Raw genomic sequence first — 17,500 nt, forward strand, 5'->3', positions numbered from 1 at the left:
TATAGACTCCAGTCAGTATAAACGATGCAAGCTCACATGGCGAGTAGAATGGTTTACAGTTCAAAAACAGCGACTCCAAATGCGGGCTGCAGTGTGTGCTGAGCACCGTGATGTCCGTACACCATTTTTCGTTGATATGGAGGCATATCCCGCCGCCCTTCGTTTTCCCCGATGATTCCATGTCGCGGTCCGCTCGTTGAATGTTGAAGCCGGGAAGCATGACGGCGCCATCGGGTACAGCGTCGCAAAGCCAGGTCTCCGTGAAGCACATGGCCGCGGAACGTCCGAAGTCTTTACTGGTCTTTAACAGAAGATGAAGCTCGTCCATTTTGTTGGGTTGGGAGCATACATTCGCGAGGTGGATCGACGGGAACGCCAATCTGTGTCCTCTCTTGCGGAGTTTCACCTGAATGCCGGCTCGTTTCCCTCTGTGGCGCCACTTCCGCCTCCATGCGCCGAAAACCGCGGACGTCACTCCGGTGAGTAACTCGGGGAAAAAACTGAGCGGATTTTCGAAAGTTGGTGACAGAAAGTCCGGAGTAGCCTCCTTGATGGTTAGCAGGTCTCCCCTTGTGTAAGTGAGTCGTGTAAGGTCTCCAAAGACGGACGAAAACCACAAAAACAAAGACAATACTAGAGAGCGCGTTACCGAGGCGACCACACTGGTAGGACTGTAGAGATGATCGTGGACTTCAGGAGGCATCCTTCGCCACAGCTGCCCCTCACGTTGTCCAGCTTCCTTGTGTCAAATGTCGAGACCTTCAAGTTCCTGGGAATTACAGTCTCTCAGGACCTGAAGTGGGCGATCAACATCAACTCCGTCCTCAAAAAGGCCCAGCAGAGGATGTACTTCCTGCGGCTTCTGAGAAAGCACGGCCTGCCACCGGAGCTGCTGAGACAGTTCTACACAGCGGTCATCGAATCAGTCCTGTGTTCTTCCATCACAGTCTGGTTTGGTGCTGCTACAAAAAAGGACAAACTCCGACTGCAGCGGACAATCAAAACTGCTGAAAGGATTGTCGGTACCCCCCTACCCACCATTGAGGACTTGCACGCTGCCAGAACTAAGACAAGGTCATGCAAAATCCTCTCGGACCGTCTGCACCCCGGTCACCAGCTCTTCCAGCTCCTTCCCTCAGGTAGGCGCAACCGATCAACGCAAACTAGAACTAGTAGACATTCCAACAGCTTCTTTCCTCTTGCGATCAACGTCTTAAACACCTAACCTATAATTCCATTACAACAAGCTGGAAATTTTTTGACTTGAGTTCGTTGTCACATTTCTGTGGGGCCAATTATGTATTACTCGTGCACTCACTGTAGTTGTCTCGCCATGCTGCACTATTTGCATATACTGGCCACTCATGCCAGAGTAGCATCTGCTCCATTTGCACACTGATTGAGGAGTATCTGTAACATTTGCACAACCAACATTGTCTCAGATGATCGCACTACTCGTCACTTTAAACCGCATACACTCCTTGAAGTCTCGGTGCCCTTTCCACAATGGTCATTGCACCGGAATATTGCAATATTAGTCATTCGAACTGCTCTAAGTGCTAGAGGACTCTGCATCTTTTTGCACAATTGTTTTTTGTCAATGTCTTTATGTCTCCAAAGTGTTCTGTAAATTGACTGTCTGTTGTACTAGAGCGGCTCCAACTACCGAAGACAAATTCCTTGTGTGTTTTGGACATACTTGGCAAATAAAGATGATTCTGATTCTGAGATGACGGTCATTTAAGGCTTGCTTGACGTATATTCACGTACTTTTAATACGATACGGGTCGCAAGCAGGCAACAAATAGAGGAACAAAGATACATTATTTCTGAAATTAATAATTTTTTGAGCAGTTTAGTAAGTGATGATAATTTCCCACGGCACACCTGAAGATCGCTCATGGCACACTAATTTGCCAGGGCACACTGGTTGGGAATAACTGGACGAGAGAATACTTTTAAAGCTACTCCGTATACAGTACAAAAGTATAAACAGTAAATGAACATGCCATTTATATAGACACATTGCTCCATCTTGTGATCGGATTGGTGATCTTTTTTTTTAACTCGCTGATCGGCCCCAAAAATCCTGATTGTGTAAAGCCTCGTCTTGACTCACCTGTAGTGCCGTCCAGAAGGTATCAGGTTGAGCAGGTGATGGTGTAAATGTGAGCTGTCCCGAATAATGTTTCTAGCTCTGTTTAAGCAGCAGTTTAGATGTAGTCGTTTTGCCGATAATCCTTTGTGCAGTTTTGACCAACCTCTGTAGCCTCCTCGTCTGCTTCAGTACAGTAGCCACACTGAGTTACACTAGGTCAGGAGGCTGTCGATGCAGGGTCTAGAAGGTCACCAGCAGCTGTGCACTACAATGAAGATGACAATGTTTTGGACTGCTAAATGAGCTAATTATGAAATAAAATTAAAATAAAGCGTGATCGACTTCACGGATGCTGCCATTTTGCGGGGAGGCTGAGAATAAATTTGATTTGTTCACATTAAAATCCGCAGGTCGCTGGGCGTGTGAAGTCTCAATATACTTATTTTTGTGTGACAGGTGAAAGGCGATGGAGCAGCAAAGACAGAGAGCTCTGTCCACGTCAGGTGAATCACTGTACGCTGTGCTGGGAGTGGACAAGAATGCTACCACAGAGGACATCAAGAAATGTTACAGGTGAACTGTCTGTGTCCACCACTAGACAGTGCAATCAATTCTTTTTCATATTTGTCTTGGATATAACCCAACAGTGGGGAATTGTCTGTACCTTGTCGACCACTGTTCATCATTCATTAAAAAAAAATGTAATCGATTTTTATAATATACAGTCAAAACTCTGTTGACTTACAAATGGGTTTGAGAACAAAGTTTGGGACAAATAATTTCTTCATTTCACGAACTATGTTGCAGTTCGCCAACAGTTGCAGGATCCATGCGGCACACTCAGTTGTGTTTTCTCTCACAGCGTGAACTATGTTTGCACCGTGTGCCACTTATTTCACAAACAAATCTAATTATCTAACTTGAAATTAGCCCTCAGTAAGGCTACCAAGTAAGTCAAAAGTGTAAAAGGGATTGTAGTATTATTTGAAAGCCCAAGAAAGTGTTGCGGTTCCGGCAGTGTCTGATGAACTTTATCTGGGCCTCGCCTTCCACTGGAGGCTCCCGGCTGTCCACTCCTTGCTGGCCGTCTGGACCTACTCCATGCAAAGGCAATTTTGTTTTGGGGATGCATCAGATTAACTCTGTTTTTATTCATTTCAATGGGAAAGACTGCTTTGGTTTACAAACAGAGACTCAGAATGAAATAAGTTTGTGAACCACGTTTCCATTGTACCATACTTACTTTTATGCCCTCGACACAACACATCAGACAATGAGACATATGGCAAAAGTCACACAGGAGCTGGCTGTCAGCCGCAGCTCACGCAGAGACAACCTCAACATCTTCATTTCTGCCACCTCCGGCTCTGCTTCCTGTTGTCTCTTCAGTGCCAGTCTCTAATCCGTACATCATGGCTGGCCTCACCACTGTTTTATAAACTTTGCCCTTCATCCTAGCAGAGACTCTTCTGTCACATAACACACCTGACACCTTCCTCCACCCGTTCCAACCTGCTTGGACCCGTTTCTTCGCTTCCTGACCACACTCACCATTGCTCTGGACGGTTCACCCCAAGTATTTAAAGTCCTCCACCCTTGCTATCTCTTCTCCCTGGAGCCTCACTCTTCCCCCACCACCCCTCTCATTCATGCACATATATTGTCTTACTTTGGCTAATCTTCATTCCTCTGCTTTCCAGTGCATGCCTCCATCTTTCTAACTGTTCCTCCTCCTGCTCCCTGCTTTCACTGCAGATCACAATGTAATCTGCAAACATCATGGCCCACGGGGATTCCAGTCTAACCTCATGTCAGCCTATCCATCACCACTGCAAACAGGAAGTGGCTCAGCTGCTGATCCCTGATGCAGTCAATTTATGCATGTTTTTGGGATGTGGGAGGAAACCGGAGTGCCCGGAGAAAACCCACGCGGGCACGGGGAGAACATGCAAACTCCACACAGGCGGGTCCGGGGATTGAACCCGGGTCCTCAGAACTGTGAGGCAGACGCTCTAACCAGTCGGCCACCGTGCCGCCATAAATTAAGCTCCAGTACTAATTCAATACACTTACAAATTGCAAAATTGGAAAACGATCTCTCTGTGTCTACTGACAATGAATACCAGGCTCAATGTGCAGAAATACATTCTCAAGGACAAAAACAAAAGAAAACAGTAATTTACAGATAATCCAGTTTAAAGTACTCCATAGCTCACACATTATGCAATATAGTATGTATAAAATGGGCTATTCAAAATCAAACATATGCACTCATTGTACGGAAAACACTCCAGAGACCTACTTTCTTGCTCTTTGGCATTTTACACCTGTACAGCGCTTCTGGTCACAAGTTACACAGAAACCTTCCTCAGTTTTGAACTGCAGGATACCAGTTTCTCCTAATCTTTTTTTTATTGGGTGATTTAAAAGGGTAAGATCTCTCAAATAAGCATGCTCAACCAATATTTATAATTTTTGCAATCGCTAAAAAAACAATATTGTTAAACTGGAAAGATGAACAAGCCACCAACATTAACCAATGGCAAAATTTTGTCATAGAGTATACGAGAGTACACGAGAAATTATCTCATTTAAATGTAATCACCAAATGGATAACTAAGAAAATCTGGTCACCTTTCATTAAAATGGTGAACCTTGAATCTTGTCTGCCTGGGAAAGAATGTCATACAGAAATTTAATTTTCGTGAAATAAATGTTAGTCACGTGACCAAGTCGTATCTTCTCATCTTAGACTCCTGTGCATACCATAGGGTCACTTGGATGTACTCGCACCCCTATCCTTCTGGCTCCGCATCTGCGGTGTGGGCCTCTGGGTATGCTGGGCCTGTTTCGCCCTCCTCCTCTTGGTTTGGGTTTTGTCCGTCCAAAAGACGAATAACTGCCGTGCATGTTCCGTGAAGGCACTCGTCAGTTGGTAGCCGTCTTACCCCTTTCCCTCAGCAACACATCGCAGCAAAAACAGCTTGGACGTGAAACTTGGCCTCGCAGCAAAAGTTGCACTTTTGGGCAGCAGCCAATTTGATGGCGCTGACCGACGATGTCACTTCTATGCGACACACAGGAAGTGAACTACAATTCCCAAAGGACTGTGCAACCTTTCTTCCATATCCGCTCTGTATCTATGGCTGTACGGAAATAAATACATTTCAAATCAACGCCCAAAGCTCATGGATGAAATTAATTGACAAATTCAAAAACGGAGGACATTTTTGCTATAATTATAGTTAGTTTTAGTTATGTTTGCATACGTAAAATGTCATTATAGTTAGTTATTTTATTTCTTTTATGGAAATGTTTTTTCAATTTGAGTTTTAGTTATTTTGTTTACTAACTATAAGCTTGAGTCAAGTGCATTTCTCTTTAAAAAGTGTTATAATAAGTGAGAGGTTTAAAACAAAAAATATACTGTACTGCTGATTTTCACCTGTTGCACGTGGGCCTGGAAAATATTCCCCTGCAATAAACAGGGGTTAACTGTTCACTAAGGTTGTTCACTAAGGTAATTAATCACCCTCAAGTATGAAAACATTGGGATTTTGACTTGGCCCGAGAATATTTTTGCTCCACTCCAAAAATGTGTGTACCATTTTTTTTTCCCATTAATCTCCACACAGCACCCCATATTGACAGAAAAAAACGGAATTGTTGAAATTCTTGCAGATATATTCAAAAACAAATATCACACAGCCAAAAGTATTCAGACCCTTTGCTGTGATGCACACATTTTTCCATTTCTTCTGATCATCTTTGAGATGGTTCTAGACCTTCATTGAACTCCAGCTGTGTTTGATTATACTAATTGGACTTGATTAGTAAAGCCACACACCTGTCTGTATAACACCTTACAGCTCACATAACGGAGTGAACATTTTAAGGGGTCTGAATACTTTCTGTACCCTCTGGATAGCATCGCATTCAAAACTGTAGTTTTACCTGTCCACTTAAAAAAAAAAAAAAAAAAAAAAAAAAAACATGCCACCTGTCTTTTTAGGCAGTATTGACTGGTATATGATGAACTAACAATCTGGTCAACAAAGTTTTTTACTTGCAGCACAATTCAACAAGACTCCTCCATGAGCTGTCACCTTATCATGGTAGAGGGGTTTGTGTGTCCCAATGATCCTAGGAGCTAAGTTGTCTGGGATTTCATGCACCTGGTAGGGTCACCCATGGGAAACAGGTCCAAGGTGAGGGACCAGTCAAACCACGGCTCCAAAACCCCCCATGATGAATACAATATATGGACATAGGTTTCCCTTGCCCGAACGTGGGTCACCAGGGCCCCCCTCTGGAGCCAGGCCTGGAGGTGGGGCTCGAAGGCGAGCGCTTGGTGGCCGGGCCTGCACTCATGGGGCCCGGCCGGGCACAGCCCGAAAGGGTAACGTGGTTACCCCTTCCCATGGGCTCACCACCTGTGGGAGGGGCCATTGGGGTCGGGTTTGGACATACTTGGCAAATAAAGATGATTCTGGTTCTGGTGCAGTGTGAGCTGGGCGGCGGAGGCAGGGACCTTGGCGATCCGATCCCCGGCTACAGAAATTGTCTCGAGGGACGTGGAATGTCACCTCTCTGGCAGGGAAGGAGCCCGAGCTGGTGTGTAAGGTTGAGAGGTTCTGACTAGATATAGTCTGGCTCTCCTCCACACACGGGTTGGGCTCTGTTACTAGTCCCCTTGAGAGGTGTAGGACTCTATTCCATTCTAGGACTCTATTCCGACTGTACATTGAGATTCACCCCGGTGGACGAGAGGGTAGCCTCCCTCCGCCTTCGGGTGGGGGGGACGGGTCCTGACTGTTGTTTGTACCTATGCACCAAACAGCAGTTCAGAGTACCCACCCTGTTTGGAGTCCTTGGAGGGGGTGCTGAAGAGCGCTCCCGCTGGGGACTCCATTGTTTTGCTGAGGACTTCAATGCTCACATGAGCAATAACAATGACACTTGGAAGGGCATGATTGGGAGGACCCAGAGGACCCCCCCACCCCTCCCCAGATCAGAACCCGAGCGGTGTTTTCTTGTTGGACTTCTGTGCCCATCACGGATTGTCCATAACGAACACCATGTTCAAGCATAAGGGTGTCCATATGTGCACTTGGCCCCAGGACACCCTAGGCCACAGTTCGATGATCGACTTTGTGGTCGTGTCATCAGACTTGTGGCCACAATTCTTGGACACTCAGGACACTCAGGTGAAGAGAGGGGCGGACCTGTCAACTGTTCACCACCTGGTGGTGTGTTGGCTCCGATGGTGGGGAAAGATGCCGGTCCGACCTGGCAGGCCCAAACGTATTGTGAGGGTCTGCTGGGCACGTCTGGCAGAATTCTATGTCAGAAGGAGTTTCAACTCCCACCTCCTGCAGAACTTCACCCACGTGCCAGGGGAGGCTGGGGAGATTGTGTCCGAGTGGACCATGTTCCGCGCCTCCATTGCTGAGGCGGCCGACCGGAGCTGTGGCCGTAAGGTGGTCCATTGGCGGACACCAACGATGAGGGATGCCGTCAAGCTGAAGGAGGAGTCCTGTCGGGCATTTTTGATCTGTGGGACTCCTGAGTCAGCTGATGGATTCCGCCTGGCCACGCGGAATGCAGCTTTGGTGGTCGCTGAGGCAAAAACTCGGGTGTGGGAGGAGTTCGGTGAGGCCATGGAGAAAGACTTCCAAGCCATGATCTCCAACTCCCACTGGAGTGGTTCGCAGCCGAGTGTGAAGCGGTGGGGATGAAACTCAACTCCTCCGCATTGAGAGGAGTCAGATGAAGTGGCTCGGGCATCTGATTAGGATGCCTCCTGGATGCCTCCCTGGTGTTCCAGGTATATCTCACCGGGAGGAGACCCCGGGGACGACCCAGGCCATGCTGGAGAAACTATGACTCCCAGCTGGCCTGGGAATGCCCCCTGAAGAGCTGGATGAAGTCGGTGGGGAGAGGAAAATCTGGGCGTCCCTCCTAAAGCTTCTTCCCCCGTGACCCGACCTCGGATAAGCGTAAAATAGATGGATGGATCGATGGATGTTTTGAGTAGCTGAGTTATTTGTTCGAAAGTATTCAATTCTAGAGACTGAGCGGTGTACTGAAAAAAAGTGTATTCCCTTTTTGTAAGATTTTTTTAGTCGCCATATGTCGCCGAGTCCAAGATGGTGCACAAACTGTATTCCTCTAATATTCGGGAAGACTGAGATTGTTTGGTATTTTTTTTATTTGAGCGATCTATGGTTGGTTTAAGTGCTATAAATCTTAATCCTTTCTGGCTGTGAACTAATGCCATTTACGTTCCATGAAAATAAAATTGCGTGACATATTAATGATTGGTGGCACGGTGGCCGACTGGGTAGAGCGTCTGCCTCACAGTTCTGAGGAGCGGGGTTAAATCCCCGGCCCAACCTGTGTGCAGTTTGCATGTTCTCCCCGTGCCTGCGTGGGTTTTCTCCGGGCACTCCGGTTTCCTCCCACGTCCCAAAAAACGTGCATGGTAGATTAATTGACAAATCTAAATTCCCCGTAGGTGTGAATGTGAGTGCGAATGGTTGTTTGTTTGTATGTGCCCTGCAATTTGATGGCAACCAGTTCAGGGTGTACCCCGCCTGCTGCGGGGTACACCCTGCTGCCCTATCCTAGCTGGGATAGGCTCCAGCATGCCCGCGACCGTAGTGAAGATGGATGGGTATTCATGATAAGTATACAATTGTTATAAGTGAAGATGGGACAATCAAGACCAAGATAGCACCTACCGGTGTGGACGCCTTGGTTTCACGCTCTCAAGTATTGTTTTTGTGTTTTTCGTTCGTCTTTGGAGACATTACGTGACTCACTTACACAGGGGGACACTTGCTAAACATTAAGGAGTCTACCCCGGACTTTCTTTCACCAACTTTTGCAAATCCGCTCAGTTTCCAGTTCCCCCCCGCAAGAGAGGATACAGATTGGTGTTTCTGTCGATCCACCTCACGAATCTACGCTCCCTACCCAACAAATTGGATGAGCTTCATCTTCTGATAAAGACCAGTAAAGACTTGGGACGTACCGCCTCCCTGTGCTTTACGGAGACTTGGCTTTGGGAGGCTATCCCCGATGGAGCTGTCATGCTTCCTGGCTTCCATCTTCACCGGGCAGACCGCGTCATGGAGTTAATGGGTAAAACGAAAGGCGGCAGGCTATGCTTCTATATGAACGAAAAATGGTGTTCAGATGTCACGGAGCTCAGCACACACTGCAGCCCGCATTTAGAGTTGCTGTTTTTAAACTGTAAGTCATAATACTCGCCTCGTGAGTTTGCATATTTCATTCTCGCCGGTGTCTACAATCCGCCTCAAGCTAACACGAACGCCGCACTGCTAATACTCGCTGAACAAGTAAACAAAATTGAAAAAATGCACCCGGACTCACCCCTCATTATTCACGGGGACTTTAACAAAACTAAACTCAACCACGAACTCCCGAAATACAAGCAGCACATCGACTGTCCGACCAGGGAAAATAACATTTTAGACCACTGCTATCCGACGCTAAATAACGCATAGCGTGCCATACCTCGTGCAGCCCCGGGCTCGTCTGATCTCTGCTTAATTCACTTAATACCAGCATACAGGCAAGAACTTAAATGCACAAAGCCTACAGTGAAAACAGTGACAAAGTGGACCAGTGAAGCAAAGATAGAACTTCAAAGCTCTTTAGACTGAATTTTCAAAGACTGGAGTGTCTTTAGAGTGGGGTGTCACTGGAGTGTCAATAGATCTCTCTACCATCCTATTTCAAACGCTCCTTCATCATCCCGGTCCCCAAGAAACCTGTATTCTCGGGTCTGAATGACTACAGGCCTGTCGCCTTGACATCTGTGGTCGTGAAGTCCTTTGAACGCCTCGTGCTGGACCACCTCAAGAGCGTCACAGGTCCCCTGCTGGACCCCCTGCAGTTTTCCTACTGAGCAAACAGGCCTGCAGATGATGCAGTCAACATGGGACTGCACTTCATCCTACAACACCTCAACAGCGCGGGGACCTACGCAAGGATCCTGTTCGTGGACTTCAGCTCTGCGTTCAACACCATAATCCCTGAACTCCTTTCATCCAACCTTCTGCAGCTCAGCGTCTCGCCTGCCATCTGCCAGTGGATTTACAGCTTTCTGACGGGCAGGACACAGCAGGTGATTGCGGGGGAGGCCACCGCATCCACACGCAGCATCAACACTGGGGCGCCCCAAGGTTGTGTCCTCTCTTCTCTCTCTACACGAACGACTGCACTTCAACGCACCTGGCTGTCAAACTCCTGAAGTTTGCAGAGGACACCACAGTCCTCAGCCTCATCAAAGACGGTGACGAATCTGCACATTGACAGGAAGTGGAGCGGCTGGAGCTGTGGTGCGGCCGACACAACCTGGAGCTGAACACACTCAAGACTGTAGAGATGATTGTGGACTTCAGGATGCATCCTTCGGCACAGCTGCCCCTCACGCTGTCCAGCTGCCTTGTGTCAACCGTCTTGACCTTCAAGTTCCTGGGAATTACAGTCTCTCAGGACCTGAAGTGGGCGACCAACATCAACTCCATCCTCAAAAAGGCCCAGCAGAGGATGTGCTTCCTGCGGCTTCTGAGGAAACACGGCCTGGCACAGGAGCTGTTGAGGCAGTTCTACAGAGCGGTCATCGAATCGGTCCTGTGTTCTTCCATCACAGTCTGGTTTGGTGCTGCTACAAAAAAAGGACAAACTCTGTTTCGACACTCAAAACTGTGTTGTTTTCTTGGCGAACAGCATGTTGCCACAGCAACAGCGTGATACGAAATGAAAAGCTTTCGATAGCTTTTCATGTTCAACTAATTTAGGGTTACAACAGCTTTTGCTGTTGCGAATCCTCAAAATTTGCCACGCCTTCTGCCGAAATGTCGCAATTTTTGTTTTAAAAAGCATGATCACTGGCTTGAGGCTTAACTATAAAACAATCAGGTGGGTGGGCTTAACGTGCTAAGCGCAGTAAATTAAAATGGAAAGGAAGACGTTTTTTTGTCGCTACTAGGTGGCGCTATATGTGCAGCGAAATATTGTCGTACAGATGTGTTAAGGTCATGACTCTTATGAAAAATTTAATTTTCAAAAAGTCATTGTCAAGTGGCTGACCGTGTCTCTCAAGTGGCTTCTCCTGACTTTTTTTTACATCTCGGGGTGCTACATTTGCCTCACCATTTTTGTACCCGCAGGTGTCACATAGTGTGGGGGCCATTGTTTCTTTTAGATTTGTAGGAGATGCTACAGAGCCATTTTTTAGTAATCACATAAAACAACTTTAAAATATCAAATTTTTTGCCAGTTCCCATATGCATGCAAAGTTTGATTCAAATCAGGGAATGTAACTGAATAGGCCCTCAACAATGCTATTGTTCAGGGAGAATAATAACAACTAGAGCTACGAGCAGCTATTAGGGACCCTCACACCCCTGGATACGTTGGGTTACTGGCGTGTTGTGGTACTGGTACGTTTTGGATACATTGAATAGAAATACACACCACAATTCAGATTTATGTTTGCATAAAACCGTATATCATTTCATTCCACTTTACAAATATTTGCAGCACAACACAACAGCACGGCGAACAGCATGTCACCACGGCACCAGCATTAGACAATATGGAAAGCTTGGAATAAATTTTCATCTTCAATATTATAATAATATTAGATGAGACACCCAAAGTTTGAAATCGATCGGATAAAATATGACGACTGTAAAAGGGGAAAAAATAGGCCAGCATTTGAAAGTAAATGAAAAACTGCGGACTTTTTGTTGGGTTTAGGGTTTGGCTCCAAGAGACTTTAATAGGTCTTGGTTTGTTACATATGCCTCTCAATTTTGATAGACCAACATCAACTCCATCCTCAAAAAGGCCCAGCAGAGGATGTAATTCCTGCGGCTTCTGAGGAAGCACGGGCTGCCACAGGTGCTGTTGAGGCAGTTCTTCACAGCAGTCATCGAATCAGTCCTGTGTTCATCCATCACAGTCTGGTTTGGTGCTGCCACAAAAAAGGACAAACTCCGACTGCAACGGACAATAAAAGCTGCTGAAAATGTTTTTGGTACCCCCCTACTCACCCTTGAAGACTTGCACGCTGCCAGAACTAAGACAAGAGCATGTCTTGTCTTAGCAAAATCCTCTTGGACCATCCACATCCTGGTCACCACCTCTTCCAGCTCCTTCCCTCAGGTATGCACGATCGAATAATGCAAACTAAAACTAGCAGACATTTCAACAGCTTCTTCCCTCTTGCCATTAACTTCTTAAACAGTTACCTTACAATTCCATTGTAACATGCTGCCAATTTTGTCTTGAGATTGTTGTCATCTCTGTCGGGCCTGTACGCCACTAAAGATGACACCCAGCACCCCCAGTCTCGTGCTGTTCCGCATACCCGCCTCGACTCCCCCGCGGAGCCAGTCTGCATCCACAAGACATCTAAAGAAAGTCTGGTCTACGTATCAAAGGAGAAGCACGGCAGGTTTAACTGCATAGTGCATATTTGTGTTTAAACTAATGAGAACAGGAACCCCCAGCTGGATGGATTGTCACTACACGCTCATTCCACCCTCACACCACAAGTCAGTCTCCTTTGCCAATGTTCGTCTGTCCTTTTTGTTTGTCCTGCATTGTCTCCCTTGTAGATTCCCATTTAGATCTCATGAAAGTTTATATAAAAATACACTACCTGTATCAGTTGTGTGTTTGGGTTCGAGAAAAAAAACCTCTGGTTATCGAGAACTCTTATCTATTTCATGTAGCAACATTCAAATTATGAGACTGAGAAAAAAAGGTTTGTCGTCACGTTGTCCTGAAGTTTCATACATCTCAAAAGTGACATGGTGCCCCATTACGTGATAAAATAGCTTGATTTATAACGCTGAAACTTAAAATTACGCTAAACTGGAAGTAAAGCAGGCGTCTCTTCCGGCTTATTCTTTTCTTCTAAATTAATTCATTAACTCGTGTACACTACAGGCCAATTATACATTATTCATGCACTCACTGTCGTAGACTCGTCACACTGCACTATTTGCAAATCTGTTGGCCAATATTGGCCACGAGTGCTTGAGAAGTGTCTGCACCCTTTGCACAATTGACATGCATGCGAATATCATGCATGTTCCAAATTATTGCACTACTCGTCACTTTAAACTGCTTAAAGTCTCCGCGCCATTTCCACAATGGTCACTGTACCAGTTTGTTGCTCTATTTGTCATTTCAAATTGGTCTAAATTGCTAGAGCACTCTGCATCATTTGCACAATTGTCAAAAAAAAAAAAAAGATTTTTATCGGTATTACCGGTAATTTTTTATTGCTCAGTGAATAGTCGTGTGGTTTTTATGTCTCAAAAGTATTTTCTGTAAGATGGTTGTCTGTCGTCGTGCTAGAGCGGCTCCAACTCCCAGAGACAAATTCCTTGTGTGTCTTTGACATACTTGGCAAATAAAGATGATTCTGACCTTGACCTAGGTGAAATGTACAGCCGGAGCTGCTTTAAAAAAAAAAAAAAATTAGTGGGAGCTACTGGGCCATTTAAATAAAAAAATAAATGTAAAAAGCACAATAAACCTCTAAAATATTGAAATAATTGCCAAAATTTCATGAGTTTGCATGCATGTTTTGACCCTCAAAACAGCATTGTGTTCTTATCGCGGTGAACAGCATGTCGCCACAGCAACAGTGTTATCTGAAACGAAAAGCTCTTAACTTTTCATCTTCAGTAATGTTTAGGTGAGACATCCAAAGTTTGAAGTCAATTGGATAAAATCTCTAGGAGTTCATTTAAATGTGACTGCTGTAAAAGGTGAAAAATAGGTCATAATTAGTGAAAAATTTGATGAGTTTGCATCCATGTAAAGACCCTCAAAACACGTTGGTTTCTTGGCAAAGAGCATGTCGCCACGGCAACAGCATTTGTCGAGAACTCGCCAACTTTATATTGTGACATCATGAAGGCCTTAACTGTCTGCTGAGCAAATATTAGATTGGATTAACCTGCTAGCAAGAGAACAACAAAGTATGAAAAAAAAAAAGTCTTGTGGTCTTAGCTGGTCCTTTCTTTACCTCAGAACAGACAGGTTGATTTTTTTGATTTTTGACTGAAATGAGTCATGATTTGAATGACTCAAATGAAAATGCAGACAAAATCATAGCTGTTATACAAATTTTAGCCTGTAGCCCATCTGACTTACACCCTGGAGGGATCAACTGTTAATCACAGAATGGTTGTAATTTAGATTTGAGGAGGAGTTTATTCAGTGCCAGTTGCATGACAGTCCACTATGTGACCCACGATGGTGCCACAAGGAATTGTGCTGGCTTTTACTTTTATTGTGAATAACATTTGTTTGTTTGCAGGAAACTGGCATTAAAGTTTCACCCAGATAAGAATCCTGAAAATCCGGAGGCAGCCGAGAAGTTCAAAGAGATAAACAACGCTCACTCCATCTTGAGCGATGGAACCAAGAAGAACATCTACGACAAGTATGGCTCCCTGGGCCTCTATGTGGCCGAGCAGTTTGGAGAGGAGAATGTCAACACCTACTTTGTTCTGTCCAGCTGGTGGGCCAAGGTACAACATACATTTGATATCACTAGCTAGGTCTATCATGATGACAAATTTTTTAGGATGATATTTTTTTTTTCCCAAAACTTTCACGATAAATGATAGTATTGTTGATGTTGTATTATGCCACTGATACACTGTCGTGAAAAGGTATTGCCCCCCTTCTCAAATTTATATAGTGTTCCCTCGCCCCTTTGCGCTTCACGTTTTGCAGCTTCAGTGCTTCACAGGTTTTTCCAAAATATTCATCAAAAAGAAAGAAATAATTCATCAAAAAAGAAAAATGAAATATACAGCCATATCGGCAGCCATATTGCAGAAAGACTCTTTGTTTCATGTTGATGCGCGAGAGAGAAGGTTTCCCTGCATGCCAAACAAAGAGATGAGTTGACTCAGAGGCTTTGTACATGCCTGTACTCTACTGTACTGTACATGCCATGGGCACCCATACAAGACGCGTGATTGGTTCCCGGCGCGACAACGACCAATGAGAGCACGAGTGGATTTATCCTGTGAGCTGATTGGCTGCGTATCATCGCAGCCTCACGCAGCATCTTTCCTTGTTGTCTCTCGCCAGTCTCGTCCACGCTGTTGACTGTCTCGCATACTGTATCTTAGTGTTGTGTTCGCGATAACTTTTTTTGTAGAAGCGATAACTTTTTTTGATTAGTTAAGCCCTTACAATGCCGCCTAAGCGCTGTGCCCCTGCAAAAGCTTCCTCCGGGGTGCCCAAGACGAAGAAGTGAAACGCTTAGATATGATCAAAGAGGGCAGAAGTTATGCATCTGTGGCACGCCATTATGGCGTGAATGAATCTACAGTGTGGTACATCAAGAAAGAGGAAGCAAACATCCGCAAAACTGCTTCAATTACCTTCAATATGGAAGCGAAACGTGTGGTAACTCCGTGTAATAAGAGAATTGTGAAAATGAAAGCTCCATTGGAATTGTGGATTGCTGATTGCAGGGAAAAGACTGAGTTTGGACACGAATATGATCGGGACATCCAGAAGTTGACTTGCTGGTGTGTTTTTGGATCGTTTTCCTGCTGCAAAATCCAAGTGCGCTTCAGCTTGAAGTCACAAACTGATGGCTGAACATTCTCCTTCAGGATTTTCTGTTTAAGAGCAGATTTCATGGTTCCATCAATCACAGTTGTCCAGGTCCTGAAGGAGAAAGCAGCCCAGAACCATCACACTACTACCACCATGTTTGACTGTTGTCAGGATGTTCTTTTTCTGAAATACTGTGCAACATTTGTGTCATATATAACGAGAGACACACACCTTCCTAAAAGCAAAATTTTTAATATAATCAGTTCATATAATATTCTCCCAAAAGTCTTGGGATTCATTCAGATGTTTTTATGTAAAAGTAAGAGGGTTTGTTGTTGTTTTTGGTCAGCAGTGGTTTTCTCCTTGGAGCTCTCTGCCATGGATGCCATTTTTGCCCAGGCTCTTCTTTATTGTTGTGTCATGAATACTGACCTTTACTGAGGCAAGGGAGGCCTGCAGTTCTTTGGAAGTGGCTTTTGTAACACTTTCTAGACTGAAGATGTCAATTACTTTCTCGACTGTTCTGGAATTTCTTTGGATCGTGTCATTTTATTGCAGCTTTTTTTTATCCTTTGTCCGACTCGATTTTGTTTAAGTTGTGTCTTAATTGAACAGGTCTGGAAGTAATCAGGCTTGTGTGTGATCAGTGAAAATTAACCAAAATTTGTGATCAGCCACAATGAATTCATGATTTAACAAGGGGGTAATTACTTTTTCACACAGTGCCAGGTAACTTTGAATAGTTTTTAATAAATAATAATAAATGAAATCACCATTTAAAGACAGCATTTGAAGTTCAGTTGGATTATATTTGTCTATTTACATTTCGGGGATGGGTCCTGACTGTTGTTTTTGCTTATGCACCAAACAGCAGTTCAGAATACCCATCCATGTTCAAGCATAAGTGTGTCCACATGGGCACTTGGCACCAGGACACCCCAGGTTGCAGTTCGATAATCGACTTTGTAGTCGTGTCATCGGACTTGCGGCCGCATGTCTTGGACACTCTGGTTAAGAGAGGGGCGGAGCTGTCAACTGATCACCACCTGGTGGTGAGTTGGCTCCGATGGTGGGGGAAGATGCCGGTCCGACGTGGCAGGCCCAAACGTATTGTGAGGGTCTGCTAGGAACGTCTTGCAGAATCCTCTGTCAGAAGGAGTTTCAACTCCCACCTCCAACAGAACTTTGCTCATGTTCCAGCGGAGGACATAGAGTCCTGTGGACCAAGTTCCCCGCCTCCATTGCTGAGGCGGCCGACCGGAGCTGTGGCCGTAAAGTGGTGGCTGCCTGTCGTGGCAGCAATCCCCCGAACCGGTGAGGGATGCCGTCAAGTTGAAGGAGGAGTCCTATCGGGCCTTTTTGGCCTGAGAGACTCCTGAGGCAGCTGATGGGTACCGGCTGGCCAAGCGGAATGCAGCTTTGGTGGTCGCTGAAGCAAAAACCCGGGTGTGAGAGGAATTCGGTGAGGCCATGGAGAAAGACATCCGGACGGCTTCGAGGAAATTCTGGTCCACCATCCGCCGTTTCAGGAAGGGAAAGCAGTGTACCACCAACACTGTGTAAAGTAGGGATGGGGTGCTGCTGACCTCGACTCGGGACGTTGTGAGTCGGTGGGTAGAATACTTCGAAGACCTCGTCAATTCCATCGACACGCCTTCCCATAAGGAAGCAGAGTCTGGGTTCTCTGAGGCGGGCTCTCCTATCTCTGGGGTTGAGGTCACTGAGGCGGTTAAAAAGCTCCTCGGTGGCAAGTCCCCGGCGTTG

At 45.6% G+C, this 17,500-nt stretch overlaps 1 protein-coding gene across 1 annotated transcript in view; it reads left to right on the forward strand.

Moving 5' to 3' along the window:
- The window catches only part of LOC133411608 (dnaJ homolog subfamily C member 5-like), a 27,315-nt gene that overhangs the window by 6,500 nt on the left and 3,315 nt on the right, over positions 1–17,500 (forward strand). The window contains exons 2-3 of the mRNA XM_061694176.1: positions 2,555–2,671; positions 14,475–14,688. Of these exons, the coding sequence (XP_061550160.1) occupies positions 2,565–2,671; positions 14,475–14,688 (321 nt within the window). The 5' untranslated portion in view covers positions 2,555–2,564. The remainder of the gene's footprint in view (positions 1–2,554; positions 2,672–14,474; positions 14,689–17,500) is intronic.

The sequence above is a fragment of the Phycodurus eques genome, chromosome 1, assembly GCF_024500275.1.
Source record: "Phycodurus eques isolate BA_2022a chromosome 1, UOR_Pequ_1.1, whole genome shotgun sequence".
In the NCBI taxonomy this organism is placed as follows: Eukaryota; Metazoa; Chordata; class Actinopteri; order Syngnathiformes; family Syngnathidae; genus Phycodurus; species Phycodurus eques.